Raw genomic sequence first — 12,488 nt, 5'->3', positions numbered from 1 at the left:
TTATGCTTTTGAAGAATCGGGACTGATACCTTAAGGCTAAATGTTTCTTCTGGGAATATTTGCTTACAATTAAATTTATAGTATTTTATTCAATCCAACTCATTTCAGTAAAAGGCATTTTAGAGATTTTATGGATACTTTGAAAACTGCTGTATTTTGGGAACCTGAATTCCTATTCCTTCAAACAAGAAAAGTCCCTTATATATATATATATATATATATATATATATATATATATATATATATATATATATATATATATATATATATATATATATATATATATATATATTTATTTATTTATTTTTGGGGGGGGGGGAGTGCCTTTTATGCAGAGGTTAATGTGATTAAAATTTACTATAACCAGATTTCAATGTACGCCTAGAATGAAATTTTCTTCCATGACTTTATTGTGCATGAAGACGTTTTATAAATATCTGAAAATCTTGATTGCTGACCTAATGCATATTTTCGTGCGTGTATTAAATTTTTATTTTCTTTTTAGTGTTCAGATACAGCTTTAGAATTCAAATTAAAACATTTAACAAAAATAATGGAAACTTTTACAGGGTTAATCTAAGACATATCACAGAAGTCGGTAAATAACTTTACATTCAGGACAGGTAATTACCGGACAGAAGCTGCCTGTTAAGAATTTAAAATCAGGGTTAGACGTCATTGATGCATTGTAAGGAATACCAAATTAACATGCCACTAAATGAAATTTTATTCAAAATTACATAGATTTGTTAGAAGAAATTAACGAATGAATTTATTTGAAAGGATTACAAAGCAGTTAAAGTCACTTTTTGCTTTCCTTTTTTGGAATATGAGACCTAAATATAAGCATATTTTTTTCATGAATAATTGCAAACTTTGTCGTGATTAGATGAACATAAATAATGCAATATTGTTTTTTTTGTAATTCAACGTCCAGCAAAAGAATTATAAAGATCCATTTATGCAGAAATAATCATGAAAGTAAAAAGGATTTTGAGAAAATCAGATGATTTAGAAGTTCAACATGTATCAATTCAAATATAAATATATGTGATATGTGTAAACCTTTGTATTATAAGAACAAATCATCTCATATATATATATATATATATATATATATATATATATATATATATATATATATATATATATATATATATATATATATATATATATATATATATATATATATATATATATATATATATATATATATATATACTTCTGTTTCGACCTGGATATATCTTTAAAATCGACTAGATGAGCTGTTAATTATAAACCATGCTGATTTACACAACCAATATGATATTCGATTTCATGAGAAACTGTTTTCCTTTTATTACATTTAGCAAAATGCATTAATTAAAAGAGAAACCGAATTTTAATGTCTTTGAAAACAAAAAAAGGTTTACTTTATGAGTAAAATGACCTTGTCTATAGACTTAGATATGAATTCTATCAAAATGTCCACTTTAAAACATTAATTAAAGTAGAGACTTCATACTTTCACTGCACACAGGGAACTTTCGTTTGAGAATCCACATAATGGAAAGGAGGTGAATTGATGCGAAAAGGAAAAAATTTGTAAAATTCCAAAGTCTTGGCATTTTACAGAAAATTGTTGTATTTGGGGTATATTCGCATATGAGAACACCCCTCGATGGAGATTGAAATTAGACATAACATGCTTTATAATTTACTTTACAGTTCTATAAACATAAGTTGGAACATTTTAGATCATAGGTTGTTCTCTATTTAAAATTTTGATATTTGCCATTTCTAAGAAATCTGGAAATGGGAATAATGATGCATTTCATTATTCATAGACTAACAAGAAAATAAGGTCATTTAAAAACATATTGTGACAAAGAGTCCTAATAATACTTGATTTTCACTTAAAATAGAACAGTTTGGAAGTTTTAGGAAAAGGCCCTCAGTAAACCTTGCTCTTTGGCACCTCAGTAGCTCCGTCAATGAAGTACCCATTGCAAAGAAACAAACATAAGCTACGGCTGCTGCCCAATCCCATTCATTTTCGTGAATAAATTATTGTTTAATTTAACCAAAAAAAAAAAAAATAAATAAATAAATAACAACAAATATGTATATATAGAATCTAAAACTTCTAATGCTTCAGTTTTGGTGTTATATCTTTTCCTTTTTTTTTTTTTTTTTTTTTTTTTTTTTTTTTTTTTTTTTTTTTTTTTGCCTCTCTAAGTTGGTAAGTAGCATTGAGCATTTGTATTCTTCGTCCTCAAATTCCACTTGCAGTTTAAGCAGTATTCAATTCGTCTTTTAGAATATGTGTCCTGAAGATGTGCAATAAGGTTTTTGAATTTTCATTTTGCATCCAAAAATGACATTTTTCTACAAAGAAAAATTGGGTCCCAGAACTCTTCACTTTTTCGCAATGTCTTTTTAAATATGATTGGATGTCCTGTACATGTGCAACAAGGTTAGGGGATTTCAATTATCTTCCTGGGAAAATTGGAATAAGAAACATTTTTCTATAAAACCCGATTTCTAGAACTCTTCTTATGTTTTACGCAGTAGCCAAATCTCCTTTGGGAATATGACTGAAGGTGTCCTGTAAATATGTAATTAGACTTAAAGATTTTCATTTTAACCCAATCTTATGACAGCATCTAGTTCTCGTAAGTTGCATTGACCCTTCGAAAGATTACTCTTATCAGGATAAAGGAATAAAATCCTTTATAAGAACGTCAAGTAAAAACGTCATTTCTGGTACATTTTGCCTTACAGGGTGTTCCGAAATTGTGTGCATTTTTATTAAATTTCTACTGGAAAATCATTAGCGAACGTCAAAGCAAAATACTAAGGGATTATGAATATGAATACAAATAGGAATAAACTATTTTTATTGAATACAATGTACAAATTGCATCAATTTTTTCCAAGGAATCAAACAATGCCAAATATGCCATATATAGTATAGCAGTATATAACATTATCCAAACACGACGTTTCAAATTTATAAGAAGAGCATAAAGAAAAAAATCTTTCAAATAATAAATACTTATTATTATACAACAAATCTTTTCGAATTTTGGTTTTTCAAAAAAGAGAAGGAAATGATACATTCCTCTTAAAATGCATGACAAGCCATATACGTTTCTCACTGCTCATCCTGTTCGTTTCATAATTAATTAATCTGATACAGAATTTATTGTTTAATTTATAAATATATCAACAAACAACACACGAAAACGTGATTAAAATTAACTTTCCACGCCTTTCTTTAAGAAAATATAAATACCGCATTATACAGTTCACGAACTTCTGATTCTGAAGACAAACTCGTATCATATACATAAATATGAAAAAAAAATGAAATGAAACTAAAAAAATGATGATAAATCATTGTCACAATATAATGTACAGAACAGAATGAAGTGATTGTGAGGCAATTCAGGGTTTACATTATAGAATAAGATATAAACACGGGATACAAATATTAAGTCAGTGACAGAGAATATTAACATAATTACATTAGCATATTACGCGTGCGTGAATGGCGCCGAAAGGTTAATGGTCCAGTTTAATTAGTGAACCCTGCTAAAAGTCCATACGTAATAGACAGGTAATACCTTCTCGTCTAGATCTTAACATTACCATTAATTTTTCTTTTAATTCGAGAAATGTTTTGACGTTTGCCAGTGTGGTTGTTGTTTTTCTTTTTCATAATCTGATGTTGTTTACTTCCATCTCTAACGCAAGCAGCTTATTTTCACTTTGTTACTGAACACAGAACATATTAGAGTCAACTAGTAGTCTTTCTTAAAACTTTCACCCAAGTTTTCTTTCCACTTGTCTGTCTAACGGAGGTAGACATTTTGTGTATGTAGTAATCTGTAATGAAACACATACTAAATTTATATATACTGTGTATATCATAATACATTAATACTGTTTACCATGCATTTACTTAAGATATGATAAAAATTGTGGAAATGGTGGGGGTGTATGAACGCTTTTCACAAATCAAACATACTTAGATGGATTAAAATACATGTAATTTAAACTAGAGGTACTGTGAGCACTGAACTTACAAAATCATACCCCCACTCCCATATGAGTATAATGGCAAAGTCCATCTTTTTGCTATGGGGAAGGCCAAAGATCTGTCTGATCAAAACATGAAGTAGAAGGTGCACAATGGCACTATCTAATAGAGATTCTGTGAAAGTATCATTAAATTTTATTCAGTGGTATAGAAGGATATTGCAGATAAAAGATGGGTACTCCCAATTTTATAAAAAGAATTGCAGTGTCCAAGTTTTGCTTTAGGAAACCCGAAACATGTGTCCGATCAAAAAATAATATAGGGGGTGTACAATAGCACTATGTAACAAAGATTCTGTGAAAGTCTCAATAAATTTTATTTAGTGGTATAAGATGAGTCCGGATTAGAGATGGTTGTCCAGAAGCACAATGGACAGACGAACATCCCATCACATATACCCCCCCCCCATTTTTCAAACGGGGATAAAAATAATATGTCAACAAAATAAGAAACCACTTACATCTCTGAGTTGTCCTGTAAAATTACCATATCTATTGCAACTACCAAACACCATTGTATCAGGCCGTTTCTGAATTCTCCCTGAAAAAGATTAACGAAAAAATTTAACAAAATGATATCAAAATGAAACACGAAAATTTCAATTAATAAATTGTGAAAGAAGAATAAGATTATCACCATAGTTAAGGAAATTCAAGTTAAGGAAATGAATTTTTTTTAAAAATTGAAATACAATTTTATATTTTGCTTACCCGTTAGTGGTTTTACTGCTATTTTATCGTTAATTTTTCCTATCATTTGTCCATTCTTGTATCTGAAATACACGTCATTCCATGTGTTTGGCTGAAATAGAATGTTAGATATGACATCATTTTGATATTGACAATATATTGATGTATAGATAATGTGTTTTGATATGTTTACAAATTTTACCTTTGGAGATACAATCACTTGAAAATGAAGATTTGAAAATTCACCAATGTTAAGGATAGTTTGATTTAACAATTTTCAAAGCGCAAAAGAATGTAACAAAGTATATTTGGAGGTTTCGTATTTCATTTTAAAAAAAATCCTCTGACAACCATTCCTCTTCCAGTGAAATATACATTTATTTTTGAAAACTTTTTAAGCTTTCTTTTCTTTTGTTCAAATATCTTTTTGGAATATTTGTGAAAAAATATACGTACATCAATTTCAATTGTAAAAAATCCTTGGTTTTCTGCTTCATCTGTCTTTATGAAAAAAGTTGCAACATCATCAAAGCTGTTTAGAACAATCCCAAAGGATGGCTCATTTTCGCCTTCACAGTTGCTTACAAGAGTGTAGGGTTCCATTCTAAGACCTGGCTTGGGCTTAAATTTAAAGCTGATCTGGAGTTTGTCATCGTACTCATAATACTGGTATTTCCAAAAATACAAACGATTGCTTCCGTCGAAGTATGCGCTCCTGTCACGTATGTCAACACCAGTAGCGTCTACAGAATCATTACTTCCGGCTGTATTAATTATCTGATTTCCTCGGAAAATAAGAGCTATTTCCGGTCTGCATTCGCTCATGGGTCTGGTCAAAGGATAGCGACCTATAAAAGCAATGTTGGGTTTATAAGCATGAATTTCAAAGCTATTTAAATGATCGTCATTTGTTATTTATAACTGTCAAATATTATAATGCTCGCTGCACGTTTTTCACGGTAGATATTCTGCAATATTTCATCTATTATGATGATCTTTTCTGTAGGTATCACGGTTTTTATAAAAAAAAAATTGTCCAAAATACTGTAATTTTTATTTTCTTATTCCAATTTGTCATACTCCCAGTGGTTAATTAGAAGTACAATGTATCTAGTGACGTAATCTTAATGATAAAAACAACTGTTGACAATTTTATGCAAACTTAGTTTTTTTTTTTTTTTTTTTTTTTTTTTTTTGCAAGTTAAAAGTGCATGCAAAGAAAGCAAAAATTGGATTACCTCGAAAAAAAAAATACTTGTAATACGGTATTCATTTAAGTGTATTTCTATTAACATTTACATACTAGCAGTTGAATGCATTGGGGGGGGGGGGGGATTAAACTTTGTTAATGAGCCAAACATCGAGAGATTGATTTGGTTGAGCAACACAATATTCTAAAATATAATATTTAATATTGAGATATATGCAAGCACACGGTGACAAATTCATTCTCATCAATATGTGCACTTTGATAACATAATTCAAATGTCAGTTGGTTTGCAACAAAAATGCGTATCTATAAGCTGAGTAAAATGTAAGACTGGCGCTAAATAATTATAATATTGCTGTGCTTCCTATCTACATAATTTTGAGGTCTTTACATATTGCATAATATTCATAGGGTATATATACATCTTTACATTACTCCGTAAATAGTTAACGTTTTCAACAGCAGAATAAAAAAAAAGAAAAGAAATAAGTTCAACTAATCATATATCTTCGAAAACAATCTTTGTAAATAAGTCTTTACGGTCTAAGATGCAAATCATTCTGTTTAGTATGTAGAAGATAATGTGTGTATGTTGTCAGATTGTCTCATACATCACTTCATAGCAACTCTTCATTGTTATCTTACAAATTCTTCATTTTTAAACAATAAAGTATGGTATTGATTGATCAATAAAGTTATAGTACCTGTTAGTATATTGTTGCAGCCACATGTCGTTACGTTGTAACCAGAACCCGGAGCACAATACCTAATTTTCCAATCTCCATTAAGATACTCTTCGTATCTTGTCTGGTCTATTCCAGCAGGTGTAAAATGAGCTCTGAGGCGGCATTTCATTTCATGGAAAACAGTATATTCTTGTTCATTTCTCTGGCTGCCTGGAATTGCATTAGGCTCCAGGGGAACTATGCCTGAAGCAATATCAAGGATTTTGGTTCCCCTTTCCGCGGGTGATGCCATGTCGATGGCATTTCCAAACTCCGGGAAATTGCCAAAATTATTGCCCAATTCAACGGCATTAGCCATCTGGTCCATGCCTGTTGTATCTGTGACTGGCATTTCGCCCATCCCCATGGCATCTTGCACTGGAACTACATTTGCAATATCTTGAACTGGAAATTGTGAATCGACTATAGGTCGTTCATTGTTGCGTCGTGCATTTGGTATTCTTCTTCCGCCAGAATTCGGAAGTTGGACAGACCCCAAGTTACGGTTAAAAATTTGGTTCACAGACTTAGGTGGTATTGCGGGATCAGAGGGCATCATTGCATCTAAACCTGGGATATTTTCTTGAAAGTTAGAAGGGAGCCATTCTTTAACAACTTCTGAGCCTGTAAGTGAAAACTGGGAATTTCCCCTAGGCACTTCTGGGGGAAGTGTAGTTGGTGGAGGGGGAGGATCCACTGGTCCCATTTGTTGGTCTGGTGGTCCCATTCGGTCTACTCGTCCCGTTTGTTGGTCTGTTAGTCCCATAGACTGGTCTATCATGGGTGTTTCTGGTGGTCCCATAGGTTGGTTTATCATGGGTGGGTCCGTTGGTCCCATCGGTTGGTCTAAGGGCCCAATCGTTGTATCGGGAAACGGTATGTCAGGATTTTGGATAGGAGGCTCCATAGGTACATCAACCTGAATATTAGTTGGTTCTCGTTGTACGGGCTCCATAGAGGGGAGAAGGGCCTTCTTCCGTTTTGATGGTTTTGATGGTGGTAACAAACCTGCACGTGGATTTGGTTCCAAAAGTAGTGTCGGGTCATTGGCCATGTTATCAAATACTCCTTACGAAAAAAAGGAGAAAGTATATAAGTAAAATTGCAAATAGATTTGAAAATATTTATATACCTTGCGAATCCAGTATGAACCTGTATTAGGTAACATGAGCTCTCTTATTTGCTATTTTTTAATTAGAAGTAAATATCCTCTATAAATATATATTCTGAATACCGGGTACGATAAGGCTTGCACTTCCAAATCCATTACCATAAGTAATTAGCCAATGCATGCTGAGTTAGTAATCCTCAATGTTATTTTAGTTTTCCTTATACGGTATAGCAGTTTTTTTAAAAAGCATAATGTTGGCTACTTCTTTAGACCTTAAAAATATTGATACAATTACAAGCTATAAGAATGTTTTTCCTAATTGAATTTATTCATTATGGGCTAAAAATAAATCATATAAAGAAGTTCTTTTCCACGGCCGCCACTGTGTTACGTTCCTCGGTTAAATTACCAGTGGGCTAAACAAATCCGATGCAAAATAAAATTACAAGCAACAAAATGTGTCTTTGCAGAACAATAAGCTCTGTCACCTCTGTGCACTGTTACCTGGACTGAGATCAAAAGACGATTGACCATTGGACGGAAGAACTTCAACAATTGTGTTTTGAGCAGTCGAGAGTTCCCCATTAATTACACATGTATAAGTTCCACTATCAGATTCAGAGATACTGGGAAATCCGAGAATGTTTTCGTATAAAATCAAATTAGGAAAGGTAGCTTCGGTAATAACATCATTATTCTTATACCACGTGACTGTATCGCCGATATTCCTAGTATCACATACGATGTCGGCGGCTGTGTTTGCTTGGAATTGCTTAGTGCGTGTTGGCCCTGAAACAGTGATGTCGAATCAGAGGGCAGTACACTGTGTGCATAAATAATTGCCAAATTTGCCAGCTGGACATATGCCTATGCTGAGTAGTGAAAAAGGTCCATGGACATTTCAGGACAGCTAAATGGTGTTTGATATAAACGGTGAACCTGTATAATTTTTTTTCTATGTGAAGTGATAAACTATACCTATCTAGAATCGAAAAATACAAATCAAAGCATTATGCTACGTTCACGAAAATCAGAAAAAAATGTATAAGCAATATTTTTGTTCATTTGATAAAACTAGTTAACTTTATCATCCACAATCTTGGCACAAACAGAACTAGATAATTTTAAAGAAAAATGTAATATCATTAATATCATGTGTCTTTATTCAAAAAGACACATGAAAGAACATACTGGTGCATCATACTACTTTTTTGTTATTGGAAGAAGGATACCTTACTTGAAAAGGGAAAAGTATAGTTTACCTTAAAGTTTAAGTTTCAATTTTAACGTTAGCAAAATCAATTCAATGACTTTTTTTTATAATACAATCGTTAGGGATATGCTATATCTCATAAATGAATAACGCATAATATCTTTTTTTTCATATTAAATTCTTTTTTGTAAATTACGCTGTAAATCTCTTCACGTAAAATATTCATGACAATGTAAACTATCAATATTGCCAATGAGCCAAAATCCTCAAAATAGATATCATTTTCCTGTATTTCATTGCTTATTGATCAATGCATTTTCGTATTCTTACTGTACTAAAGAACGTGACAGGTGTTGGTAGCATGCATCAAAGTGATTAATCGCAACCTATATATTAATTTATTTCTATTACCATAATTAGCCAATTAAAATTAAATGAACAGATAGTTTCCTCCTTAAATGCAATATATCTGTCTGTGTGCGCCTACTTGTCAAAGTATACCTACATTCCATTAAATAATTATGTCAAAATTTTAGAAATCGTTAGTAATCAAGTTCAGATTACATCTGTGATAATTAACGAAACGATAATTTTGCATCTCTTGATTAATTATGCTACAAGCCACAGAATGGTATTGTGGCCAAAAAATTTGAATACATCTTTTATGTATATTGCGCTCCACCTATGCGTTTTCCAGACATTTAGTAAGTTTGCACTTACTGTCGTTTTCACAAATTTATTTCATTAATTTAACCAGCTAAGTCCATACTCATTGAGATCTCCTTTGCTCTTGTTTCTCGTTATTTCTTAATCGTTATATTTTGGATCAATTTATTTCTTGCTCACTTGCCTAAGTGCATAAACTAAATACAAACAACTAAATTGATTTCTTCTATCGACCTCATCGATTTCAAGTTAATCACAGTGACTAAGGTTTTCTTGCTTAGAATATCTTGAATACAAGAAATCATTTACTGAAAGTCGTTAAAAGATCGAATCCATAAAAGTATTTGAGCATCTTTGTCGACATACACTTCATGAACCGCCGTCTGCGTTTGACTTTCAGTTAAATGGAGTATATAACACTCAATCAATATTGTTTATCAATTACCTTAGACACCAATCAAAAATATGTCACCAAATCTGAATAGTAAGAATTTTTGTACTGTTTTTAACCGGTAATTAATCAAAGACTATTAAATGTGTCTTCTGTCAATCTTTTTTTCTCTTTTAGATAACAAATAAATGATAAGAAAATAATCCATCAAATTCAAGTAAAATAGTTTAGAAAACAGACAATTTTGACACATATGGTCTATATCTTGTATTTCAAGTTGAAGCCTGAGGGTAGTTGAAAAATTTCGCGCATGAAGAAATTAAAAGGATGAAAGCATCCACATCTAGCATAAAAAACCAAGGGAATCATGGTATTTTATTCCATTTTACATAATATTCGCTAAATGCTATGAACTTTTAAACTAAGTTTTGGTTACAAATGTATCCTGGTGATAAATATGAGGTCGGTAGAATTAATAGTTTTACGTTTGCATCTGCATTTTTCACAACTGAAGTTTAGCTATTACGTAAATTTTAAGCTAATTCTATTTAATATCTATGAGGTTCAACTCCCCCCCTCTCTCTCTCTCTCTCTCTCCCTCAAGCCCCCTTCTTTTAACGATTAAATTTTCATTTGAAATCAAATGTTAGCATGCCCCGAAATTTGTTGCCCATCACATCCCACCATAAAATCATTAGTTGTATCTTAAGTATATGTATATAAAATGTAAAATAGATTTTAAGCAAAATTATATTCTACAAAGCTTTGTTTAATGTGAAATAAAAAAAAACATACAACGAATTTATAATATATTCATTATCGAAAATAAATGTGTTTATGAAAAGACAAGAAAGCCATGGGTTTTCACGTCATCAAAAATACATATTTGTTCACTTGTTAATTGTTAAGTTAAAAACAAGCGTATTACGAACTAATGCTATGTCATGAGCAATTTGTTTCGCTGTTATAAGGATTAAAATGATACAATGATAATTAAAACACTTTAGTTGCATAGATACAGTGGTTAAAATTACCATAAGGTATGTTAACACGTTAGACGCATATATATCAATTAGTACACCTAGTATGTTTTACTTTTGTTTTGCTAATTGATCACTGCATTATCATATTAATAATTATAAGTTCAATGTTGTAAGAAATATTGGGGGAAAATTATGAAAAGGAAATATAAAAATGTAAGAAAATATGTTATCAATAGCTATATCAATTTCAAAAAGCATATTTTTTTATTTAAGAACACTGCTTACCTTGTCCTTCACAAATTGATACAAATCCACAGAATAAAATAAAAAATGTTAATCTGTTCATATTGGTGGAATGCTTGTCCGGTTCCTGATTTCTTATCCTGACAACAAACTTGTAGAGACACGGGCAGTCTCTGGCGTTGTGAATGGCCGCAACAAACGCCGAAAAATATAAGTAATTCAGATCATGTCAGACTTGCTATGACAGAATCATTTAAAATTCAACCATAGGGTGTGTCGTCGGTTTTACATTTGAATACAATAACAATGGTAATTCATTGCCTCGTTAATGAGGATGATAAAAATGGATACGAATTGCACTGAATACGTGGTGTTCGTAACTTTTTGTCTTCTAGTAGCGAACAATCACGATTTTTTAAGTTTTAAGCGCCTTAAACAAGATATTCTGTGGCGAAAGAACATGCCGTCAATTGATTTGAAAATAATTTTTGACGTGTTATATCTTCATTTGCATTAATTTATGATAAACAAACACGTATTTACAAGGAATTCTTATTTCACCCACTATACCACGCAATGGCAGAAATCGTAATTGCGGGGTTGTAAATTTGTTGCTCATAAAATTGTAAAGGTGTATGTTTCATGTTATTGTTTTCATGTCAAGTTGTATATGTTTCAAGTGAAATTCATAATGATTGAATAGACCACCAAAGGAGTATAAAATTCAAAAATGAGATATGGTTAAATTTGAAACACAAAAAGACGATTAATAGGAAAACAGTTACAATCATTATTTATCTAGTAAATCAAACTGAAGTTTTTTTTTCTACGCAAAATTTCTTGTGACTTGTAAGAAAAATTCAGAGAACTTTAAATATGGTAGATGTAATGATATGCTAAACATTATCGATTTCCATAAAACAAATTTCAAAGTCTTTGTCGCAGAATAACGTTTATAGTTAGTTAGTTATATCGCTCAGATAAACTGTTTAAGGACCCTCTCTACACTTTTTTTCAACGCTTTGAAGATTTTCCGGGTAAAAAATGAAGTAGAAAATTTTAATATGTGATCCTTAACGTTGTATAACTTTCTTAGAGAAAGGTCCTTAGGAAAGAAAAATAAAAACAAACCCATGCAATTTCAAACTATTATTATTTTGAATTGGGTGAAAA

At 31.3% G+C, this 12,488-nt stretch overlaps 1 protein-coding gene across 1 annotated transcript; it reads right to left on the bottom strand.

The window, feature by feature from the left end:
- Nucleotides 1–2,862: 2,862 nt before the first annotated feature.
- On the bottom strand, nt 2,863–11,481 carry LOC133181083 (asparagine-rich protein-like). The gene is made up of 7 exons (XM_061315626.1): nt 11,358–11,481; nt 8,324–8,608; nt 6,688–7,776; nt 5,230–5,621; nt 4,795–4,885; nt 4,545–4,624; nt 2,863–3,870 (listed from the first exon to the last, which is right to left on the bottom strand). The coding sequence occupies exons 1-7, from the start codon at nt 11,416–11,418 to the stop codon at nt 3,808–3,810; spliced, it is 2,061 nt and encodes a 686-aa protein (XP_061171610.1). The 5' UTR covers nt 11,419–11,481; the 3' UTR covers nt 2,863–3,807.
- Between the last annotated feature and the right edge of the window lie 1,007 nt (nt 11,482–12,488).

This window comes from Saccostrea echinata, unplaced genomic scaffold (genome assembly GCF_033153115.1).
Source record: "Saccostrea echinata isolate AGI-Se365-2 ecotype Australia unplaced genomic scaffold, CSIRO_AGI_Sech_v1 ptg000008l, whole genome shotgun sequence".
NCBI classification, from domain to species: domain Eukaryota; kingdom Metazoa; phylum Mollusca; class Bivalvia; order Ostreida; family Ostreidae; genus Saccostrea; species Saccostrea echinata.
The sequence above is the reverse complement of the archived record's forward strand: the minus strand, read 5'-3'. Positions and strand labels throughout refer to the sequence as shown.